This window comes from Myodes glareolus, chromosome 14 (genome assembly GCF_982192425.1).
Source record: "Myodes glareolus chromosome 14, mMyoGla1.1, whole genome shotgun sequence".
Taxonomy (NCBI): Eukaryota; Metazoa; Chordata; class Mammalia; order Rodentia; family Cricetidae; genus Myodes; species Myodes glareolus.
This window is the reverse complement of record NC_142039.1, coordinates 11510367-11535882: the sequence shown is the minus strand read 5'-3', so window position 1 is coordinate 11535882 and position 25516 is coordinate 11510367. Positions and strand designations below refer to the sequence as shown.

The following is a 25516-nucleotide window of genomic DNA, read 5'->3' as shown; positions in this document are numbered from 1 at the left end:
GAATAATTTTCAAGTGAACAATTCTTATTATTTCAATAATGTAGGGAACAGTTATTGAGTACTAAATATCTTCACAAGATAAATATACACAACATATATTAATATTAGAGTTTAACACTCAAATGCCATGAATCACTGCACATTTTGAAGAGGAATATTTTATACTTATCATCATAATTATAGATATATAAACATATATTTAAAGTTTTCAACTGTGGCATACCATAACTATTAATGAAAATGAGTCAATGTCATGTTTTCTATAACACACATAAGAATTCATTGAAGTGGTTTTATTTTTACTCAAGCAATAGTAATTTCAACATAAATGGATACATGGACACATTTAGCAGAAGAAGGAGAAAAAGGAGGGAGAGAGAGAATTTAAAAAGAATTTTCACATGAAAATCTATTGCATTCTAATTTTTTACATCACAATATATCATTACAAGAATCTTAAAATCTTTAAAGGTAGTAAGATCTATATAAATGTTGTTGTAAATTTTAATACTTTAAAGCCAAATGCTTTTAAATTTGTGCTGACATCTTCAGGGACTAAGCCAAAGTCAAGCAGAATATTGCCATGGACAAAGAAGAGCCAACAGGTCAGAGCTTGAAGGTCAAACAGGCAGCAAGAAATGCCAGCTGGGAAGAGATGGGAAACAGATGCTGTAGGAACTAATTAACATCTCACCTCATAGAGAGAGCACACTGCTAATATATGCATTCATTCCCGTATTTTACTTTCTATGGAGAATAAAATAAAAATGAACCTCGATTTTTATTACCTATTTTTTTTAAGAAAGAAAACAAACTGTTTTCATCATACTTACCAATCGAAGTTCCCACTTCCTCCCCTCCTCCCATTCTTTCCACATACCCTTCTACCCCACCCCCATCCAATCCTCAGAAAGGATAAGGCACTTTGCTTTGTGGAAGGTCCAAGGTCCTCCCTACTATATCTTGGTTGAGCAAGGTATCCATCCAAAGAGAATAGGTTCCCACAAAGCCAGTACAAGCAGTAGGGATAAATCCTGGTGCCACTGCCAGTGGTACCTCAGTCTGCCCCAGTCATGCAACTGTCAACCACATTCAGAGGGGCTAGTTTGGTTCTATGCTTGTTCCTTCCCAGTCTGGCTGGAGTTAGTGAGTTCCTATTAACTTAGGTAGATTGTTTCAGTGGGTGTATTTTTAAAAACTATTTTATGATTATATAAAACATTGGCCTAAATATTTACGTAGTGCTTAAAAGTTACAGTATGGAAACTTGGGAGATGGTTAAGTTGGTAAAGTGCTTGCTGAGCAAGCATGAGAGCCTATTTTTGTTGTCCAAATCCCACAGAAAATCCAGGTGTGACAGTTTAGCTTTATAAGCCCAGAGATAGGAAAGTTAAGATTCACTGAGGCGTGCTGGCCTGCTGTCCTTACCTAATTGATAAATGTCAGAATAAATGCAAGATCCTGCCTCAAAAAAGTAAGATGGTCAGCTCCTGAGAAGCAACATCCGAGGGTGATCTTGACATGCACCACAGAAACACACAAATATACACACACACACACACACACACACAGATACATACAGAGATACATACACACAGACACAGATACATACGTACACAGACACACACATATACACACAGGCAAACACACACACACAAACACACGCACACACACACACACACACACACACACACACACACACAGAGAGAAACACAGATATATACACACCCGAAAACACACACTAACACTTTGCAGTATGACTTTTTTAAAATCAAGTATAAGATCCTCTGATTGCGAGTGATAGTTGTATGGTGGGGGCAGACTATGGGGTTACTATTAGTGAGACCATGATTTTTCCCTACTGCTTGTACTGGCTTTTTGAAACCTATTCTCTTTAGAGGGATACCTTTCTCAACCTAAATAAAGTGGGGAGGGCCTTGGTCCTGCCTCTAAGCAGTGTGCTAGACTTTGTTGACTTCCCAGGAAAAGCTTTACCCCTCCTGAGGAGTGAATGGGAGGAAGGAAGGGAGTGGGAATTGGGATTGGTATGTAAAATGACAAAATATTGTTTTTTAAATATAAATAAAAACAAAACAAAACAAAAAGAAATCTAAGACAGGAAAAAGAAAAAAAAACGTGCTGCATAATATAAATTGCCTGACATGTTCATTGTGATTAGCTCTTGTCTTTATTCTTTTTTATTCAAGTTCTGGAGGTTTGTACATTTGAAGAGAGAAACCTATGTAAATGGTACCAGCCAGAGCCTGCAAATTCACTCCATGACGCAAATACATTCAAGTGGGGACTGAGTAATGGGATCAGTATTCACCACGGGGAAGAAAACCACAGACCATCAGTAGATCACACAAAGTAAGTGATTGCATATTCTCAAAGTGTTTCCCAGGAAATATTGCTGTGACCCATCTTATCTTAGGTCAATGTGATTGTAGAGATTAATGCATTGTCCAAGAACAAGAGGTTTGAATGTATTTTTTCACACTGCACAAGGCAGAAAAAAACCTTAATAAAGCAAATGGGACTGGCAAGATGCCTCAGTGGGTAAACACACTGGCTGCTAACAATGAGGGCCTGAACTCAATCTCCAGGACACAAACGGTGGAAAGAAAGACCAGTTCCCACAAGCTGTGCTCTGACTTCCAGAGATACACCGTTTTATGAAAGCATCTATGTGCCGACATGCACATTCGCACACATAGAATCATGGACACACACACGAACGCACACATACACAGTTAAAGGCAAGCAATGATTCTGAGATCTTCATAGAAACTCAGCATAAACAAATATTAAAGTAAAAATATGTAATATTTTAATTTCCCTTCTCTCTGAGAAACAGGAATTTTTTTAACCAATTCTTGTTTGTTGTTTGTTTTTGCCTCTGCCTATGGTCTTAAATATTCTAGTCAAACACTTATAGCATGAAAAGTACTGCTAAATTTTTTAAAGTTTTGAGGCTGATGAGACATCTCACTCAGTAAGAGTGCTGAGGAAGGAGAGACAGGTAGAATTTTGTGATACCCCGACCAACCTGGCAGGCCTACCTAGGAAGTTCCAGGCTAGGAAAGACTCGTCTCAAAAATAAGGTAGATGATGTTCTGAGAAAGGAAACAGAGTTGACCTTTGGCCTCCACACACATCTGCACACAGTTGCATGTATAACCTCATACATGCATCTGTTCAAACACAAAATACACATGTACTTGAACATACACATCCATAACACGTACACATGCGTGTGCACACGCAAAAAGTAAAATCTACTCATTGTTCTTTTCTTTGAATGCCTTCCATTGTTCTTTTATCCGTCCATTTCTTTCTACATCTGCATTTTTTCGAATAATTTCATTTTATCCCAATTTCTATTTCTCTTCTCTTTCTCATTCTTTGTGTGTTTCATATACATATGAACACAAGCTAATGTCCAGACTTTCTTCATAGACCTAAGAGCATATTTTATCCAGTATTTTGTAAGTCATATGATTAAATATTACCTACAACTTAATTTAAGTTTTAATTTAGGGACTTTCCATAATTTATTAATCTCTACCCAGTTCTTGGACTTCCAATTAATTTTATTTTTCTACAAAATAAAAATAAAATGATGTTAGGTGTGAGACGGTAAGCAGATATAATGAATACTGTCCAAGAAACATTGTTTTAATGGGGATTGAAAAAGAAATAAAATGTGAGTCTAGTTCTTGTTGGGAAGACCTCAGTGAAGAAAGAGATGTAAGGCATATGCCATTGACCCCAGAGAAAGTGGAAATAGCAGGATTAGTAAATGATGGGTGGGCTCTTTCTGCAGGCAGGACAAATGAAACAGCACTAGCTATTGATGCACAGAAGGAGAGGTCTCTCCCAGACAGACAGAGCAAACCAGACGGCAATGTAACCTTTGCTTTATTGTATTCCCCTTTCAACCTTTTATTCGCTGTAACAGTTCTCATTTTTGGAACTATATGACTATTTCATACCTTTGAAGGCAAACTTTTTGGCTGGTATAGCAATCATCTTGTCTCTTGGCTTCCATTGTCTTTTATATATTACATTTTACAAACTAATTTCCACTCGGTGACTACATGTTCAAAATAAGAACTGTGAAAGAAAGTTGACAGTCCCATGATGGCAAGGACTTCACGTTTGCAGTAACCCCAACCCAGTTTGTTGGAAAGACCTTAATTTATTTTAATATAGTATAATATTTCATCTATGCTTTTATTATTCACTGGTTAGTTCATATTTGTAAAATAGTATGTTCTCATAGTCTATAATCATGTCTTCATTTTTAAAAATATTATTTTTTCTTAACGAATGGAGTATCTGTTTCCTCAAGTTTCCTGCTCCTCTTCCCCATATTCCTGGCATGATTTCATTTGAATTTGCTTTTTATGTGTTTTGTTTTGTATGGGAGGTACAGGGTCTCACTTGTAGTTTGCGGCAGTCTGAAATTTGCTGTAAAGACTAGGCTGACCACAAGCCACAGAAATCCACCTGTCTTTGCTAGAATTACAGGTGTGTACCCATATCTGGTGATTGAATTTAATCATTATAGTTCAGCAATGTTGTGTCTTATTGCAAGCTATGGCTGGATACAAAGTGATTTATGAATTTTTACTTACATTGAAATTAATAATTGTCTTATCTTTTATTTTCTTAGCGTGTTTTACCTAATCTACTCTTCTAAGTATATAACTCATCTTTCCAGCCTCTTTGTTTTCTAGAAAAGCTGTCACTGCAGCCCTTGACCAGGCTGTCATCTGAATTCCCTGCCACATAATTCTTCTTCTAGCCTCCATATTCATATAAATTTTCTACTGTACACACAAGTAGAAAATTTAGGATCTTAAAACTGTGAGTTCCTATCTTTGGCTAAGTCTGTATTTCCTATATTATCAGGTGTCTTTATGTTCCTTTACTGTTTGTGTATCTCTTTAAATATTAGGGATTTTTCACATATGATGCCCTTTGGGTATCTAGTAATGTTAATGTGTAAGAAATTAAAAGTTAACTAGAGAACAGAACCAGACTCTGACATGGAACTCTTATTGTTAACTGATGAATTCATAGATGCTAGTACATGTCTCCATGGTGATTTTTAAGATATTTATTTTTCATCGTAGCCCTTGACTCCCAAGTCTTATTGATAATAGAATGATAGAGATTTAGTTAAGATTATATTTGGTGTCAATAGCAGGAGGAGGCTCCACCAGCAATGTATACTTTCCAATTTTAAATGATTAAATGTGACTTTCCCTAAAGGTTTATTCCTCACATTCTATACTCAGTAAAAAAAAAAAAAACCACATCTTTCCCACCTTGAAATTATATAGTTATTCAATGTGTGTACAATTATTCTGGCTACATTGAATCTGGGCCTTTATACAGCAGTCAGTATCTATCATACTGTTTGAAATATTAATTTGACCTTGGAAGAAAGACTCATTACAATTTAAGAAGAGGAGTAAATGATTTGACTTAGGAAGCATATAATTTTTTTCTAATTCACCAACAATTCATTTCACCAATAATTATGAGCATATTTTTCTCTCCTAACAGGCCTTTTCCTGATATGTAGTTTCCATTATACTGTGTTGCTTTAAGCTATCATTTTCTTGTGTGCTATAAAGCTTTCTCATTCATTGCTTCTTTATATTCCATCTTCATCATTATTTTAGTTGAGCTTTTTCTGTGTCATTTGTTACTTCTCATCATTTATTTTGTTTTTTCTAGAGTCCAGTAGATATCTGTGTTCTTTTATGTTCTATAAGTGTGTCTAGTGTTCACAGTTCACAAGCTTCCTCTTTTCCTTTTCTCAGTCTGATTTCAGAGAAATCTTGCAGAACTCAAAAGAGGGAACCATGTTTATGTTACAGTTTCTACAGTTAAGGTGGAAAGATCCCTCAGCATCTATGACTGCTGCTTCAAGAAATCGTTCCTCCTCCCTGATCATGTTGATCCAAGTGCGTTTAGATTCAAGAGATGTTATTAAGTTAGCATCTTGTCATTTTCTTTGGGTTAAAGTTTCCCTTATATCCTGAGCTCTTTCATGATTTTTCTCTAGTAAATTATTTGTTTACCTTCGTTTGACTTAAATGATAACAGCATAGCTGCCCGTAGTTTACAGAGTGACACAACAATAATGTGTTGTTTCAATCACTTTTATCAGTTATCAAGCAATGAATTGAAATGTCCATATACTAAATAATGCTGGGATGCTTCTGACTTAAAAGTCAGTGGAATATCCTAGAAACTTCTCTTGTATGTGTAAAAAAACTGTGAAGTTATGAAAGTAAATTTCTACAAAGAAAAATAAGGACTAGATTAGAGCTATTCCTGGGAGTAAATTGTAAATGAAATACATCAATATATTCTATAAGGCAGCAGCTGGTTTCTGTCTACCGCTACCCTCCCACTTCCAATAAGCTAGAAAATCCTGGAGGAGCCCCAGGGACTACATTTCCCAATCTGTTGCACTGTTTTTCGACTGTCTGGCCCACAGTAAGTCTCCACAAGGAGATAAAGCACAAAATTAAATTCATTTTAAATAAGAACACTTAACAGATGTTGTTAAATTTCTATACCCACATGACAATGAGCCTTGAAGAAGGCAATGGCCTCAAGCCCACATCGCTCCTGCATTTATCTCTGCTTTTCTTCAGGTTCCATCCTCAGCCAAGGGAGGCTGTCTCCCCCATTCTATGCTGCATAGTAAGCTTCAAGCTCTGATTTTCAAATTTTATTTTTAATTGAAGGGAAGCTTTGTCCATTCAGAAAATGTGCTTCTTTCCCTCCTTCCTATAGCACGTGACTCTAGAAACACAAAGGCAGTTTTCAAAGCCATCATCTCAAAAGAATTTTCAAGAACCGTATTGAAAATTTAAATAGATTGTGCCAATTATCCTTCCTTACAACCTGCTCCCCAAGCTCTACCCAAGGCGAAGATCACTTCTGGCCCAGTGCAGGAGAGATCATTTTTAGGCAAGTGAAAGAGAAAAAAGACATGCTCCTATATTTCAAAATATTCTTCCACTTTAAACACTTAATGAGGCAATAAAACGTCTAGATAATTCATGCTAGGAGAGGAATATAGAGGGAATTTTCACCGTGTATTGGAATCCTAGACAATGTCTAGAAGTGAGTGTTTTCAACATGAAAATAAAATGACAGGCTTAATAGACTGATATTTCAAAGTGAATTTTGCTTTTTAAAAATATACAGAGAGTTTGTACATCTGAAATGATTCTGTGATATAAAATTACAGGTGCAGTCCTATTTGTCATTTGCTTTCAGTAGCATGTCACCATTTGATACAACCAGTTCATTTGTTTCGAATGCATTTGACAGTCATTGCCTTTTTTTAAAGCTAAGCATATAAAGCAAGAAGCTGATGAGGGCACTCATCCTGCATACAGCTTAACAGCTGGCAAGATGCCTCCCAAGACTGCAACAAGGTAGGAAGAAAGGACTGTCTTAGCTATAATTCAACAAAGTAATAAAATGAAAAATTGACTTAAATCACCTGAAATTTGCCTATTTTCTTTAAATTGGGGTTAGGTAAAATCTCATTTTCCTCTTATCATATGAAAAAAGAGAACATTGAGAAGAAAAGCTATCTTCTTCTTATTTTTGAAAAGATAAAAATAATCTGGTGAGGAGGAGGAGGAAGAAGAGGAGAATAGCAAGGAAAAGGGACAGCAAAGGCAGAAGAAGAATAGGAGGGTGACATGGGGGAAGAGGAGGGAGCGGTGACAGGCAATGTGGCATGAATCTGTATTCATTAATTCTACGGAAACGGCTTGGGAATTTTTCTGGAACCTTTATCTTCAGATGCATTTGTTTAGAAATTACTATTAGTTTAATAGTGAAATATGACACTGAGCCTATGTAAGACTTAACTGTCACCTAATTCCATGGAGTGTGAACATGCTTGGAATGGTGTGGATTTGAAGGTAGTGTAGAATGATTTCTCCCAGCTTGTGATTTACTCTGATCTCAGAACCCTGCTCTCTGACCCACACAATCAATGTAGTTAGTCAGTCTGTTAGCTCAGAAGGTGTTATTGTTACTATACATACATACATACATACATACATACATACATACACACATGCATCAGCACTGGGAGTATTATACTCACTTTTATATCATAGTATGCTTTCCAAATCTGTTCTGCCTTATTAAATGCATATCACATGGTTAAATAAACTAAACAAAATAAATAAATAGAAATTTTATTAAAATTTTTAAGAAATTTTTCATGAGCATGGACTCATAGTCATAGGGAAAATTAAGTTCTTCATGCTTCGTTATAAAGAAAGATGTTTGATAAAAACAAAAAGTAACTAATGCTTTCCAGGTTGTTGATATTTAAATATGCTCCAGAAACCATAGAAAAACTTCTGAAATTGTCAAGGACTTTAAAATAAAGGTGTATTTTCATACATATCATACAATTTATTTTCATTATGTATTTTTTAAAAAAGAAGTAAATATATTCAATTCCTGTAGTCAATATAGTTGAACAAATATAGAAGAAAAACCAGTTCTGCCAGTATTAGGAACATAGAGTCAACTTAATTCTCTTTATTGAGATAAGATTTTAATTATGTGAATCATTTGTAGATAGCACCAATGTTATTTTCTAACAATGATTGACAAATTGTGGAGTTACTCAAAGCAGTGAATTTTCCTGCTCAGAACTCCCACAGGTCATCTTGTTTAGGTTTATGGTTCTTTTATGTTGTTTTGAAGGACCTGTTCTGAAACAAATATATCTACTGTGGGGTCCACTGTGTGTGTGTAGGGTGTCATGGGCAATGGTGAGTGTCCCTTGCTGTCTTTTTTTGCATGTATTTACTCTCCCTAGAGGACACCCCAGGTAACAAACTATGCTTAATTGTGTGTCTACCTTTACTAACTCATAGTTTTCATTGATAGCAAAAATTGATACACATTTTTTCCTTTATTGGTATATAATAAGGGTACAAAATAATTGTCTTAAATTTTTTGTTTCCATACATGCATCTAATGTACTTTGCCCCAAACTTCTCTTGTCCCTTCTTAACAGATAGTCCTTATTTTCCTTTGTGTCTGATCTTTTGCAAATAAATATTTCATATTAGCAAGAAAACAATGACAGCTCATCCTTTTGTGTCTGGCTTGCTTTGCTTAATGTGACAATCTCTGGTTACAACCATTTTTATGCAAAAGACATGACTCCATTCTTTGTTATAGCCAAAAAATGTATACCACATTTTCTTTAGGCCATCATCTGTTGATGGACATTTAAGGTTATTCTGTGTCCTAGACGTTAGGCATGGACTTGTGATATACATGAATGTGCACATATCTCTGAGGTATGCTGGTTTGGCTTCCTTTGGTAATTACCTGCCTAAGGATGGTGCAGCTTAATTCCCTGTTTTTAGATTTTTGAGGAAACTTGAACTGATTATTATAGTTCCTAACTAAGTTATGTTCTCATCAGCAGTTGTTAAATTCTTTTCCATCAAACTCATTATCCTAATCCTTATCCATGTTTGTTGTTTGTTTTCTTTATGATAGCCTTTCTGAGTGGAATGAGATAGAATATCAATGTAGTTTACATTTGAATTTCCCTAATGGCTAATACAAATTAGTCAGAACAATGCCAGGAATAATATCATATGATAACTTTTTGAACTATTTTCTTTTATGTATTCATGAGTTTATTGTTGAGGACATGTTGTACTTGCTATGGTACATGTATGGTGTTCAGAGAAAGACCTGTGGGAGTTGGTTTCCTCTTTGGGTACAGGGGATTGAACCCAGGACATCAAACTTGGCAGCAGCCCCATTCTCCAGTGAGTCATCTCATAAAGGCCTTCCTTGTTTACAGTTTTTTTTTTGGTTTTGTGAGACAGGGTCCTTATTCACATTTTTAGCTGTCATATTGATAAAATAATAATTGACTTTTAGTAATTCATTTATATATAGGAAACATAAAAATGACATCTACTATCATCTACCACCATTACCTAAGCATTGTACAAGTATGGATGTGTTTTCAATATTTTGTGCCTATTACTTTTAATAAACTTTCAATTTCACACATAATCTTGAAGGAATAATTTACAATCAAATAACTATGCCACAACTCAATAAATCAAACCTATACTATTTTATTGATGAGTAGCCTCGGAGATTTTAATCTGCTTCATTGCATAATATATAACTTTTTCTACACAGACATATCATAATATAAACTGGGAGAGTAAAAAAAAGGAGTTGCACTTCTATACTAATGACTAATGGCAATTGCTTAAATTTTAGTACTTTTGGTTTATAAGTACTTATATGTTCCCCCTGCTCTTTTCCCAAGAGCAAGAACAGTGTTTATTTTTCTGTCTTAATGCAAATGCTGAGACTCTAATATTTTCTATATTTTCCAAATTGATTTGATTGTGTTTTTTTTTTCATTTCTGACAATAGAGACCTCCAATCTTTTGTCTTTATGCTTTGTTTATTTCTCTGTCCTTTATTTCCCATCTGTGTTCTGTGTTGATTTCAAATACAAAGGAGCCAAATGGCTTCTCTTCCATTTTTTAGACTTTATGTTTTGTTTATTTATTTTTGTATTTATAAAACTATATGTGTATTTATTTATACTTGTATGCATGTCTGTTTGAGACACAGTATTTCACGTTTATCAGAGTGGCCTCAATCTGTCTGTGCAGTGAGGCTGACCTTGATCTCCTAATCCACTTACCTGTACTTCCAAAGTTCTGGGATTACAGGCTTGTTCCAACATTCCTGTCTCTGTCTTTCTTATTGTAGTGTTTAAGTTAGAATTCTGCTAATGAGAGACTCTTGGAATGGGGGGTTTGTGTTTTCAGCTATCTTGTTGCCTAAAAGAGTACAGCAAGGTGAGGAGAGTACATTTACCAATAGTATCTGCAGCTGAGAGGGGAGTAGCTTTAGTGGGTACTTGAGGCATATTTAGGATTATGAATACAGCATCCCAATGGGAACCCTGAAATAGCTCATAAATGTTCTTGTTTTTTATTTTGTTTTGGTGTTTTTATTGTTCAATATGAGACCATGTTTTGACATCATTATGGTAGAAATCTCAACAATTGTATCAGTAAAGTCCCTTTCAGGTCTCTTTGATAAGGAATTGACTTTTTTGGGTGCTGAATTCTATCCAGAAACAGGAGTACATGTCTGAGATCCTGGCAAATAATGCCCTGCTGCTTGTACTATACACTTTACATCCAATGTAAATCATTTAATACATTTAATCATAATAGGAGGGGTCTCAAAAGAGAAATTCAGCAAGAAAGAATACCTTCTTTCTTACACGAAAAGCTGAAAGCTATCTTTGTAGGGAAAAAAAGAAATGGTAACTCGTGTTTCTGATGCTGGCATTATCAGAAAAAGTATGATGGCAGTAGAATATACTGTGAAAAATAATATAGCTGGGCGATGTCTCAGCAAAGCTAACGTGGAAAGTCCCCCAAATATTACAGCTCAAAGACACTTGTTCATCTAAGAATTAAGATAGATGAATAGAGTTAATTTGTAAGTGATAACAGGGAGTTTGATTTTTGCTATAATCCGTATAAAGAGATGGATGATATACTGTAAGATTTAGAGGAAGTTTGAGGTACAGTATGGAGGAGAGGTAACAATTTATGTGGCACAATGTAGATTAATATAAATGGTTTAATTTTTGTTGTTTTTATGGAGCTATATATTTTTCTCTACTCCCTCCTTCCTCTCCCCTCTTTTTTTCCAATTAGAGGAAGATGCATGACTTATGCCCTATGTTTTTTGGGTTGATTTGATCAATTGTCTTCCTGGCTTGCTGTCCAGCTGCAGTCCACATTCAACATCTTAGATAAGCTTGCTTTAATGGGCACATTCTTCACTTGTCCTTGTTGGTTTGGTTGTAGTTTCTATGAGCATCTTCATACAAACATTAGTTATCTATTTTATGTTTCCAATCACCAAGGATCACCATATAAGTGGATTTTTAAAATGATGCCCTTTTAAAATAAACTCATTATGCTGCATTTAAACTTCTCTGTTGATTCGGGGGAATTAAAGTATATTGAAGAAAAGTTAACAGTACAGTACACACAAAGCCCAGTAGATACACTGTGAGCTTTCATAGGCGGGAAAGGACGTCTGCTTCCTTTTGTATTCAGTCAATAGGAGCAGCGAAGAACAATGCACTTTCTCCGTGGCACAGCACTGCTTGTGTGAATGTGGTGATTGTGTTTTGAATAGTAAAGAGATATTTATCCACAGGATGATGTAGTTTAATGAAAACATCTATATATCTCTGGCATTAGGAACATAAATTGTTCCTGAGAGTTATATGGCATTCAAATTAAACCATAAACCAAGAGTAAGGGTAGTTTGCATTTAGTAATGCTATCTGGTACAGTCCCGTTCTCCTAAGTAGTGTTACATTAATCTTACAGAATCTATCTTCTCTAGTCATAATGAAATGCAAAATAAAATATCGTGTTCCCCACCTCCCCACTCTCTCTCAGGGAGTTTCTGGGGATGTTATCACACAGAAGTTGTGCTCTTTAGATTCTCCTTGATATCCATGAAAAGCTCATTTATGTCAGTTATCAAATGGGACAGATAAGACTTAAGTCAGTTTATTTGAAACATTGTATTATCTTCTGCTTTAAAAGCCAAATGACCAAATGATAGAAGGTGGAGGTTAGTAATATATATTAACTTGTATTCTATATCCAAAGACAAGTATATCTGCATAGACTAACACTATAACATTTATTAAAATGTTTTACAAACAGAGATTATATTGAGTACTTTTATAAAATATTTAAAGCAGTCCTCTCAAACCTGGTGGTCCAAAGCTATAATCCCAGCCACTCGGAAGTCTAAGGTAGGGAGGTATAATTTCAATACCTACTTGGGCTATAGACTAAATTCAAGGCCAGTCTATTTAACTTTATGAGACCCAGTCTTAAAAAAAAATAAGAAGAGATCTGAAAATCTCTCTTTCATGTCTTTTAATAAGTTGAGAAGGCTTCTTTCCAAGGTTTTTGTTTGGCATCCTAAGTTTTGTATTTCTAGTTTTACTTCAGTTTGTGTTTTCTTTTTCTTTTTTATTTTTGTATTGCTTTTTTTGTTTTTTTGAGACAGGGTTTCTCTGTATCTTTGGAGCCTGTTCTGGAACTATCTCTTGTAGACCAGGCTGGTCTCAAACTCACAAAGCTATGCCTGCCTCTGCCTCCCAAGTGCTGGGATTAAAGGCATGCGGCACCACCGCCTGGAGCTTGTGTTTTCTTTAATAATTCTATATCTACTTTCATGTCATGAAATTGTTTCCATGTTTCCCATTGTTTCTTAATTTTTCATTAAGGCATTTCATACCCTTCTTTAGGCCCTTGAACATATTCATAATTGATGTTCTGAAGCCCTTCTTTTTGCTCAGTTAAATTGCATTTCTCAGCACTAATTACAATAAGGCTAATAGATTCTGAAGGAGGGAAATTGTCTTTGCAGTTTGTGTCTTTGATTTTGTGTTGGGATCTAGGCATCTGGAGTTATGATAATTGAAGTGTTTCTTGCATGTTGATATTCCACAGGCTCTTTTCTTAGTTGAGGTCTGTTATGTTCTTTGGTTGCTGTTTCTCACTCTTGACCCTAAGCAAGCGTGGTGGCTGTGGTGTCCAGGGTAGACAGTGTTTCTTCAGGCTATCCAGTGGCACAGAGGAATGGAGTTGTGCTGGGAGAAAACTTGGAAAGGACAGAACAGAGTCTTAACCAAGATTTGGAATTCACAGGGAATGGAAGTAGGATGGGAGGAAGGGCTCCTGCAAGCAGGATGTCATAGGACCAACTGAAGACTAAACAGAATCTTTTCATCAAATCTTTTACCTCAAGGCTCAGGGTGACACAAAGACTTCAGTGGTATGGTGTATTTCAGAGACAGAGGTATGGATGCACATTAGAACTTGCAGAGCCTATAGTAACATGCAAAAGACCCTTTCAGGTTTAAGTCAGACAAAGTTCTTGCAATGAGAATGGGTAGTAGACACATGGTCCTACACCCAAACAAAAGTTTTCAACAATTGATGCCCATTTGATATTGGCAAGGAAAAAGAAATTTTGTGTAATGAAATCTCATTTGGTGTATCAACCGCACTTCAGGGCAGGCTCAATGCCCAGAAATAATTGCTCAATAGAAAACAAACTCAATGGTATTTTTGTAAACTTTTTTCATTTTGCTTTTTTGCTTTGTTTTGACAGTTTTTGTGTTTTTGTTGTCTTGCTTGTTTGTCCTTATTTTTTTTAATGAATTTTTTGTTTACTTTTTGATTCATTTGTGTGTATATACACACACATATTACTCAAGTAGAGAAAAAAAGAACAAAGTTGGCAGTGTAGACAGGTGGTGAAGATCTGGGAAAATTGGAGAGGAAAACATCGAAGTACACATATTATTTTTCAAAACAAATAAAATTTTATAATTCTTTAAAATTAAAAAAGGCTGGACATAGTGCTCAGCAAGTGATCAGTTGTAATGAAATCTAGATGTGTCTGTAGTGGAGAGATATTCCAGTAGTTACATGGCTTCAGTCACTGTTTTCTGTGAAACACGTATCAATAAATGACAATAGAAACAAAATAAATTATCTTAATACTTAAATCTATATTTAATATCAATTTCATGGAATAACTGAACAAGCAGCAAGGAGGAAATTAACCTAGTGGTTTCTGCAAGCAGAATAAAAGCAGATTAAAGATCAGTCAGCTGTCTTAGGATGGAAATGGTTCTGCAAACCCCTGACCAATGAGATCTGACAGAATTTACAGGAACATAAAGCAGAAACAACAACAGCATCTCCCATAGCTCAGTCCATTTATCATTACAACGTAGCTTATTATCACAGGCTATTCTATTGCAGCCAAGCTCCACGACTTTGAGGAGCCTGTATGTAGGTTGTATGTATATGTCTGTTGGTCCGGTTTCTGGGGCCCATGCTAACTCATGGCTTCCCCAGATACCTCCCACAGCAATGAATGGAGTAAGAAACCTGTAGACTATTGAGGACAATTTCTGTTTATGAATGGTCACTGATGTATATGTAGATACTGTTCTCCAATGTTGTCGTCCTGGGGTAAAGGAAATGATAGAGAGTAACAATTACTAACTAGTACCTGTTTTCATATAATGGGTAATCCTAGAAATAAAGTGATAGTACTTGAGAGTTGACTATATGTTAGAATGTGTATGGTTCCTTCCTTCTGTAATCACAGTAAATCAATCCAATTGATTTTTCAGTGATATTATTCTTGATTGTCAGTCAAACACAAAAAGGTTTAAACCCAAGAGGGTATCATTGTAGATATTTTCTTTGGTAAAGTGGGAGTTATAATCTTTTTCTTTTCAAAGTTTATTAAATTATAAAAGTTTCCATTTCTGCCCCTCCTCCCAACACCCTCCCACTCCCCCCACGCCCTCTCCTCCTCCCTCTCCATCCCTAAGAGCAGTCAGGGTTTCCTGCCCTGTGGGAAGTTCAAGTTCCTCCCCCCTCCCTTCAGGTCCAGGAAGGTGAGTATCCAAACAGACTGGATCCCAAAAATCCAGTATATGCAGAGGAAACAAGTCCCAGAGACATTGTCAATGGCTTTTCAGAAAGACTCCGGGCCACCACATTCAGAGAATCCCCCCACATTCAGAGAATCTGGTTGGATCACGTGCTCGTTCAGTCCCAGTTCAACTGGCCTTGGTGAACTCTCATTAGATCAGTGCCCTTGTATCAGTGGGTGATCGCACCCCTTGCAGGCCTGATTTCCTTTTTCATGTTCTTCCTCCTTCTGCTCCTCATTTGGACCTTGGGGGGCTCAGTCCGGTGCTCCAATGTGAGTCTCCGTCTGTATCACCATCCATCATCGGATGAAGGTTCCCTCTGGTCTTGCCTTCTTTGCTCACGTTCTCTTTCCTTCTGCTTCTCGTTTGGACCTAGGGAGTTAAGTCCAGTGTTCCAATGTGGGTCTCTGTCTCTATCTCCATCCATCGCTAGGTGAAAGTTCTATGGTGATAAGCAAAATATTCATTAGTATGGTTATGGGTTAAGGCCGGTTCAGGCACCCTCTCCTCTGTCCAGAGAACAATCTGGGGATCTCTCCTTGGACCTGGGATCCCCTTTGTAATCAAGTCTCTTGTAAACCCTAAAATGACTCCCTTAGTTGAGATATATTCTTCCCTGATCCCATATCCATTCTTCATCCCTCCACCCATCCCAGTCCCCCGAGCTTTCCCCATTCCTCCCCTACTCCCTTCTCTCTAACCCTCTCCCCTTCCAACAACTCTCCCACCCCCCCATGCACCCGAGGTTACCTGGGACTCTTGTCTATTTCCAATCTCCAGGAGGATAACTACATGATTTTCTACAGGTTCATCTTCTTATTTAGCTTCTCTAGAATCACGAGTAATAGGCTCAAAGACCTTTAGTTATGGCTAGAATCCACTTATGAGTGAATACATACCATATTCCTCTTTTTGGGTCTGGGTTACTTCACTCAGTAAAGCGTTTTCTATGTCCATCCATTTTCATGCAAAATTCAAGATGTCATTGTTTTTTACCGCTGAGTAAAACTCTAATGTATATATGTTCCACACCTTTTTTAACCATTCTTCTATTGAGGGGCACCTAGGTTGTTTCCAGGTTCTGGTTATTACAAATAGTGCTGCTATGAATATAGTTGAACAAATGCTTTTGTGGTATGATAGGGCATCTCTTGGGTATATTCCCAAGAGTGGAATTGCTGGGTCTTGAGGGAGGTTGACTCCCAGTTTCCTGAGAAACCACCACACTGATTTCCACAGCGGCTGTACAAGTTTGTATTCCCACCAACAATGGATGAGAGTTCCCCTCTCTCCACATCCTCTCCAGCATAGGATATCATTGGTGTTTTTGACTTTAGCTAATCTGACCGGTGTAAAATGGTATCTCATAGTTGTTTTGATTTCCATTTCCCTGATAGCTAAGGATGTTGAGCATGACCTTAAGTGTGTTTTGGCCATATCTGGTTCTTGTTGATGTTAAAGTCTGCTCTTAAACACATCTTGCATCTTATTATGGGTTTCATTTTCTGAAAGTCAAGCATTTGGAAGATTTATAGTACGCCTTAATTGCAGTTGGCTAATTGTGGCTCCAAAGGAAAGGAGTTTAGGTAAAAACAGAGTGATGGTAAGACAGAGAAAAAACAGCATCTGTGAAATATCCAATGCCCCCTTGTTCCTTGCCTGCTTTTTTCTTCATGTCCATAGCTTTCTTTTTGTTCATAAAATTTTGTTTTGTTGCTGTAGGCTAATGAGGCAAACTCATCGTTTTAGACCAATGGCTGGAGTATTTGCTATTTCCGCCCCAAACCCAATTTTCTCTTCTGTTTTTTTTTTTTTTTTTGGTGGGGGCGGTGAGTAGGATTCATTATATAGCCAATGAGGGCCTAGAGCTTGAGAGATCCTCCCTTTCTCGGTCAGCGAGATTGGCACCATTAAGCCCAACTTTGTAGTGGTTCTTAGCTATGCTGTAGAGTTACTCACAAACTTAGATAAAACACCATAAAGTTTCTTATTAAATAGGTGTGGGTTGGACCAAGGGATTCACATTTTGCACTGCAGGTGAGCTTTCTACTAGTGGAGAGGGGATTGCTTTTTTAAAAAAGAATTTCTTGCATGAGTCCTTTATTTACATCATTTTCAACTGCTTTTCCTTTCCCAACCAACTCCTCTCATTTTGCCCACACTTCTCCGCACTTGAATCTATTTAGTGCTACTCATAGGTACATGAGTTTATGGGTTGAAAATTGGAACGGCCTAACTAGTACTATTTTTTTTTGAAAGTAATTTTATTAAATTATAAAAGTTTCCATTTCTGCCCCTCCTCCCAATACCCTCCCACTCCACCCACTCCCTCTCCTCCTCCCTCTCCATCCCTAAAAGCAGTCAGGGTTTCCTGCCCTGTGGGAAGTTCAAGTTCCTCCCCCCTCCCTCCAGGTCCAGGAAGGTGAGTGTCCAGACAGACTGGATCCACAAAATCCAGTATATGCAGAGGAAACAAGTCCCAGAGTCATTGTCAATGGCTTTTCAGAAAGACTCCCGGCCAGCCACATTCAGAGAATCCCCCCACATTCAGAGAATCTGGTTGGATTGCGTCCTCGTTCAGTCCCAGTCCAACTTGCCAAATAACTAGTACTATTTTTAACTGCATTCAAAATATTATCTTCATATCAAGTGATAAGTGTAGCCTTAGTTTCTTCACATGTAATGAGGAGTCCTGGTGTAGGCAAGACCTAGCTCTGAAATTCTTAGCACAAGGATCCCAAATCAGACACAGAGCATCAAGGTCAATTACATGCAGCTAAATACAAATTTTGATGGTAGAAATACTGACATTTTTGCAGTCATCTTGGAAGAATACCCAGCTACCTAAAGCAGATAACGCAATACACAGCGACTTGTCTGCAGTCCTCACAAGAATGGCTCTAAACGCTGCTTGGCTTTCCTTGACAGCTTTTTCTGGTCTTCCCTTTTTATTCACCTACCACATGTACATTCCTATTATTTTTCTCAATTTTACATCTCTGCTGAATCCCCATGATTATTCCTTTTAATTAACATGTTCATTCATATGATTCTTTGTTTGTTTATTCTATGGTGGCTTTTTTCTGATAATCTGACTTTCCCCTCCTGATGTCTTTTATTATCTTGTACAAAAATTTAATTTTTTTTTGTAAAAAATATTTACAGTTTTTATTGTCTTTTCCCCAGCATTTAAATATTAAAAATGATTAAAAATTAAAAGATTTAAGACGTATACACTATAAGGATCTGCCAGCATTATGATATCAAGAGAAGTTGGAATTATCTAATAAAAGATAGAGTTATCTTACTAGTTACATGTATATTATTTATGATATTTGCTAACTAATCTTTGGAAGTCTTTCATTGTTGCTTATAAAATAAGTATATTGTTCATTGTATTTTTAAAATGTGACTAAAATTATTGTTAACAAATTTATTCTTGTTTTCTTTATGAATATGTAAGAAATCCTTTTATGAATATGTGATACTTTTACTAAGCAATGTGTTGCCTTTATGATTATTGATTTATGCTTCTTGCAGTGCTCTTCTTTTTCACTAATATGGAAAGGTTAGACCCAAACCATTATTATTATTATTATTGCTATTATTAATCATTAGTGAACAAAGTAATGAGTTTCTTTATGGCACTTTGTATGACACATATTATATCACCTATCTATCTATGAAATATAAGTTTTCATATTTACATATATATTTGGATGTAGATTTGATATGTGGGAGAAAACATACTTTTTGTCAATATTTTTCCCTCCATTAACTTTTTTTGGTTTTTCTCTCAGTCTGCCTTTAAGTACTCTTTTCTTCACATTTCCCCTATGTCTCTCACTTCTACCTTAATGTTTTTCTTTTTAATATTTCTCTCCATATTTACAAATGTGCATATGTATATGTGTATAAACAGACAGATGTGTATTTTTCATTTGAGGGAAAGCATGATATTAGTCTTTCCATTTCAAGTTTATTTAATTAGACTGATGATCTTTGGTTCCATCCATCTTCTGGAAAAAGAAAATTTTATTTTTCATTTCAACTAAAACTCAATTCTCTCTCTCTCTCTCTCTCTCTCTCTGTGTGTGTGTGTGTGTGTGTGTGTGTGTGTGTGTGCATGGTCACATTATTTTCTACTCATCTGCCGATGAACATTTAGATTGTAGAACAAAATTTTTATTCAACTAATAATAAGGTTTTCAACTTTTAACTTCCCATAGTATCTATGCCTATTTTCATAGTTGTCACTAAACAGAATATTTGTACATATTCACTTAAGTACATCACATATATAAAATAATGCTTTATAAACTCATACGTAGATTTAATGGACACAGAGGAACAATGATACACAAAGCGAGAAAATATAAGAAAGGTAATTTTTGAGCCAGTGAAAATGGGTTGTGTAAATTTTTTCTAGCAACTTTGAAATGGTTTTTGTACCAGAATAGAGAAAGAATGAAGTATCTTATAAACTATATACATATGACAAGTATTTTTGTACATGTCTCTTAGCTTCTGATACTAGAGATTATATTTGCAAATAACATTATAATTTGGGAATAAAGTGAGATTTACATATTATTAATAAAAATAAAATGATCCAATTAGTGATTTTATTAAAAACACACTAATTTGTGTGCCTTGTTTTAAATGGGGTAGTTTATTATTTATGGATGATTGTTTTCATTTTATACAATAATCACAATTTTCTCATTATAATTATTCATCTTAGAATAATTAGAGTTATTAAAATTCTACAATTATCGTATTAAAACAGGGAGTTTATACAGATGATATTTTTCTTATGTACTAACAATACATAGATATTTTATTTGTGGCCTGATAACAAAAGTGATCTAGTCTCTGGAATAATAAAATTTGTGACCAAAAAATCTGAATTTTGATGACTGTCCTTACTAATAAGTTTTAAAAGATTTAATGTGTATTGTATCACATGCCTTTACTTTAAATGCAGAAGCAGACAGATATCTACAAGTTCAAGGTCACTGTTGCCTACATAGCAAGTGTCAGGCCAGGTAGAGCTATATAGTAAAAGGAACTGTCTCAAAAGAAATGAAAGATTGTGTTTTAACTCTTTGTTTATATTCCATTTGAACATTGTTACTACACATACAGTCTTATAATGTACCAACTGTGTTTATAAAATTTATAGTCTTTAAATATTGTTTTTGAAAACAATAAATGTTATTTAATAGCTACATTTTGTATACTAATTCATAGAAATAACTCAAAAAATAACCAAATTATAGAAACTCACATTTAGATATCACAAATAAAACCTGAGATACCATTTTTAGCAGAATAACAAGAACTAAAATGGATACAAGTGTTCATTAAGCACAAGTTTAGAAGCTTAATAGTTAACAAAGCAAAGGAGATTTATGGCAGGATGAACTTTGGAGCTGACTGTAAGTAGCTGTAAAAAATTTTACTTATCAAACTGAAAGTGATTATTTATAGCAGCGAGAGGAATGACAAATGATAGTTATCTTGTGTGAAAGTGAAATAAGAGCAAGTGCTTAGGAAGGAAAGAGACTCGGTGTCTGGGTTTCTGGAAGAGAAGCTACTGTAATCAGAATAAAGATTGTACCAAAAGGGTATTTCTTACATGAGAGCTGATAAGGTCAAGAATGAAAAGCAGAAATACCTGCAAGACAAATAGGTATCAAAGAGGGAGGGAGGGTGTACAGAGGGGGGAAGGGAGGGAAGAAGGAATGGAGAGAGGGGAAGAGAGGGGGGATATTATTAGGTTTTAGGAAGCTCTGATGTTACCTAGATAATGATGGAAGCACTCAAAGAAAAGCAGGACTGGTAGCTTAGTGTATAATGTTTTTAGAGTTAGGGAGACTAGAAAAGAGGCTCAAACTGAAATTGTCTTATTGGAGAATACAAAGTGTCCTGGGAGTATGCATCAGTGAGAGGCTGAGATGATGGTGAACATCAAGACAACCAGAGACCAGCCTCATCCATTTCACTGCACATTTGAATGTTATGTCTTATTGTTTGGCTTTTTGCTGATCAGAGTCAAACATTTATATTTTTGGATAAGTTATCCATGTTGGGTGTAATGCTAAATTCTATATCTTGCAAAAGTACTCTCAAACTTTAAGGCAAAACAGAGATTATTTTCAAACAAATGAAACAATTAATTTGTTATCTGAAACTCCTGATAAATAAAATTTTATTAAAAAGAAAAAATTTAGAAGGAAGTAAGGATTATGTTAAGTGCTTGAATTGCTGACAGATAGATGATACGAATGAACACAAGAGAACACGGACTATATGCAATAATCTTTTGGGATTTAAAGTATGTAATTTCCATTTTTAAATATTCTAAATTAGTAACAAAATACTAACATAATGGAAATCTTTGTAAAACATATATATTCTAAATCTGTTTGGTAAAAGTAGCAGAAATTGTCAAATAAAGCTCACAGCCCTCTATAACACAATGCAATGCTTGAAACAGCCTAGGGGTGGTGGCAGAAGCTCTTTCTTCCAATTTCTTGCCTCATTCTTATCCATGTTCTTTCAGTTAAACTTGATAACCATTAACCATGTTTCGCAACTGAAAATAACAGCCAACCAAACAAACAAAATGCAGAAGAAAAAACCTGTACCAGCAAGAAAGGAGGCTTGGATCTTCTCTGACATGTCATAGAATCATGACTATATTAGCATGTAGAGAAGTTCTGTTGGAGTAGAAATAAATGAAGTGAATACCATAGTAAGAATGGTAATCCAAACTCAAAACATGGGTATTACAAGAAATCCACGGATGTTTGGAAAGTAAACTTACTTATTAAAGGATGGAATTGGGAGCACACACAGAAATACACTGGGAGGTGACACTGTTGCCTCTTCACCTGCCATGGAAGAATGGAGAAAGTTCCTGACCTGGTCACCAAATGATGCATCAGAAGCCTTCCACATTCAAACAACAGGCATGTGACCCCCAGACCTCTGTTCTTATCTTGTCATGGTCACATATCAGAGAAAACCATACCATAACAAGTTACCTCCAAATGTTATTGACTAAACAGATTGAGCTCTCATGTTTGGGTCACTGGAAAGAAGAATAGTCATAATAGGGAACCTCCTTCAGCGAGTGATCTTTAAGAGGATGGACAGTTTGGGGCATGACCTTTTGGATATCCAGAGAAAACCGCAGGCCTACCCAGCTCTCTCTCTCTTGTTCCCCCACTACACACCTTGAGGTTGGACTTCCCATTCCTGTTTCATGATTATTTCCCCTTACAATAAAGAATAATCTTGGAATCTCTTTTAGTTAGTTGGGATTATTTGATTCATATTACCCCCTCCCTTATGTGCTCAACTTCATAGACAGGTCTTTGAAAAGACTTCCTGAGAACAAGGGGGAAATACTGAAGGTGTTAGAAGAGGGAGGCCATTACTAACAACCTTACAGACATAAAAAAGTTATTAAGGTTGTATTGTATCTTGTGCTATTAACATGAGATCTTGGAAACAATGAATTTAAAGGTTATGGTTTAAAGAGATGTATTTGGGAATTGACAAGGTAGGGTGTCCTATTCAGTTTTAATTGCCAACTCGACAGAGCCCAGTGTCATCTAAAGGAAAACCTTGATTGGGGAATTGCCCCAATCAGGTCAGATTTTAATGTGGGATTTCCATTTTGTATGCTGTGAATACCATTAGTTAATAATGAAACTGTCTTGAGTCCCTGATAGGGTAGAACAGAGACTGACAGGGAAAACTAAACTGAATGTTGGGAGAAAGAAGGGTTTAATTGGAGAGAAGCCATGTAGCCTCATTGGAGATAGTCGCTGGAACTTTTCCTGGTAAGTCACAGCCTCGTGGTGATACACAGATTAATAGAAATGTGTTAAATTAAGGTGTAAAGAGTTAGCAGATAAGAAGCTAGAGTTAATGGGTCAAGCAGTGATTTAAATAATGTGGTTTCTGTGTAATTATTTTGAGTCTGAGCTGCCGAGCAGCTGAGAAATGAACAAACAGCCTCCCTCCAACAAGTTGGTGCCGATGTGGTTGACTAAATTCATGTTAAAAAAAATAAAGCTTGGAAATAATTCTAGACACAGAAAAACAAAGTTTAGCTACATGTTTTATAGCTGGTGGCTTGCTGCAGCTCCTTTAAGAGAAGTTTTCCTGACATAGCAACAGCAGAAAAAAGCTGCATGGCTTAGAAATACTGGCTTTTTGGGTCATGCTGCTAGTGCAATCTCTGGCTCTTTCAGGAGGCTAAACATTTAAATGGGGTTTGTAAACAACATGTTACAAACTTCTTAATGGCACAACATAGACACATAGCATACTTGGAACTGGGTAAATGTGTCTGACTTACAGAGAACTTGTGTTGTATGCCTTGTGTTGGACTGTGTTGAGTAAATAGGCAGGCCCATATATACCCTAGCAACGCTGCAGCTTAGATTCCTAAATATTGCTTAGCATTTTAAGAAGTGCTTCTAGTCAGAAAATAATTACAGATATGCAATAGAGACAAATCCAGATGAAAAAGACCTAAATGGCCCTGCGGAGCTCTCTCGAATCCTGTCCTAGCCTTTATCCAGGTACACCTTCCTCTCTTCCCCCCTACCCTCTGGGACCACAAGATCTCCCCAGAGCTGCTCCCTTGCACGCTGGGCCTGGACTGTGGGCTCAGGCCGGCAGGGGCAGTTCCTTTGCTTTGAGAGCCTGCCTGAGGACAGGTAAGCTCTGTCTCAGCTCAGCCACACTCCTGGCCAGCAAGAGACAGTGATCTTCTAGCAGACATCCATTGAAGGAGGGGTGAGTTTGCTCCTGTCCTGAGGGCTTTGGCTAGGAGGAATTCAGACTTTCCCCGCCCCCCTCGACTTTCTGGTCACCAGGCAGAGGCGGGTCCTCCCTGCGGAGCTCTCCCAAATCCTATCCCAGCCTATATCCAGGTACACCTTCCTCTCTTCCCCCCTACCCTCTGGGGCCACAAGATCTCCCCAGAGCTGCTCCCTTGCACGCTGGGCCTGGGCTGTGGGCTCAGGCCGGCAGGGGCAGTTCCTTTGCTTTGAGAGCCTGCCTGAGGACAGGTAAGCTCTGTCTCAGCTCAGCCACACTCCTGGCCAGCAAGTGACAGTGATCTTCTAGCAGTCATCCATTGGAGGAGGGGTGAGTTTGCTCCTGTCCTGAGGGCTTTGGCTAGGAGGAATTCAGACTTTCCCCGCCCCCCTCAACTTTCTGGTCACCAGGCAGAGGAGGCTCCTCCCTGCAGAGCTCTCCCAAATCCTGTCCCAGTCTTTATCCAGGCACACCTTCCTCTCTTTCCCCCTTCCCTCTGGGGCCACAAGATCTCCCCAGAGCAGCTCCCTTGCGCATTGGGCCGGGGTTGTGAGTGCAACCCAGCAGGAGGGAGTGCCTGTGTTTCAATAGACTACCTGCCGAAAGGTAGACCTTCTGTCAGTGAAGTCCCTGCCCAAGAAGGGAACCTGACCTGGTACCAAAAGATCCAATAGAGAGCATTTGAAGGAAGAGATGGGCAGACAACAAGGCAAGAACTCCTCCAACAATCTAAAAAACAACATGAAAACACCAGATACCAATGACCCTACAATAGAAGGTCTTCAACCTCTTAATTCAGAAGAAGCGGGAAAAAATGACATTATGAAAGCAATAGAGTCCCTTAAACAGGATATGAATAACTCCCTTAAAGAACTGGATGAGAAGTACAACAAAAAGATTGAAGAAATGAGTAAGGAAATGGATGAGAAATATAACAAAAAGTTCGAAGAAGTGAGTAAATCCATGAATGATACACTGGGAAACCAAGAAAAAACAATCAAACAGGTAATAGAAACAGTTCAAGAATTGAAAACT

At 36.8% G+C, this 25516-nt stretch overlaps 1 protein-coding gene across 3 annotated transcripts in view; it reads left to right on the top strand.

The window, feature by feature from the left end:
• Malrd1 (MAM and LDL receptor class A domain containing 1) overlaps positions 1-25516 on the top strand; it is a 614092-nt gene that overhangs the window by 226788 nt on the left and 361788 nt on the right. For all 3 annotated transcript variants that reach the window (XM_087896346.1, XM_087896345.1, XM_087896344.1), the window contains one exon: positions 2208-2370. In XM_087896346.1, the coding sequence (XP_087752472.1) occupies positions 2208-2370 (163 nt within the window). The remainder of the gene's footprint in view (positions 1-2207; positions 2371-25516) is intronic.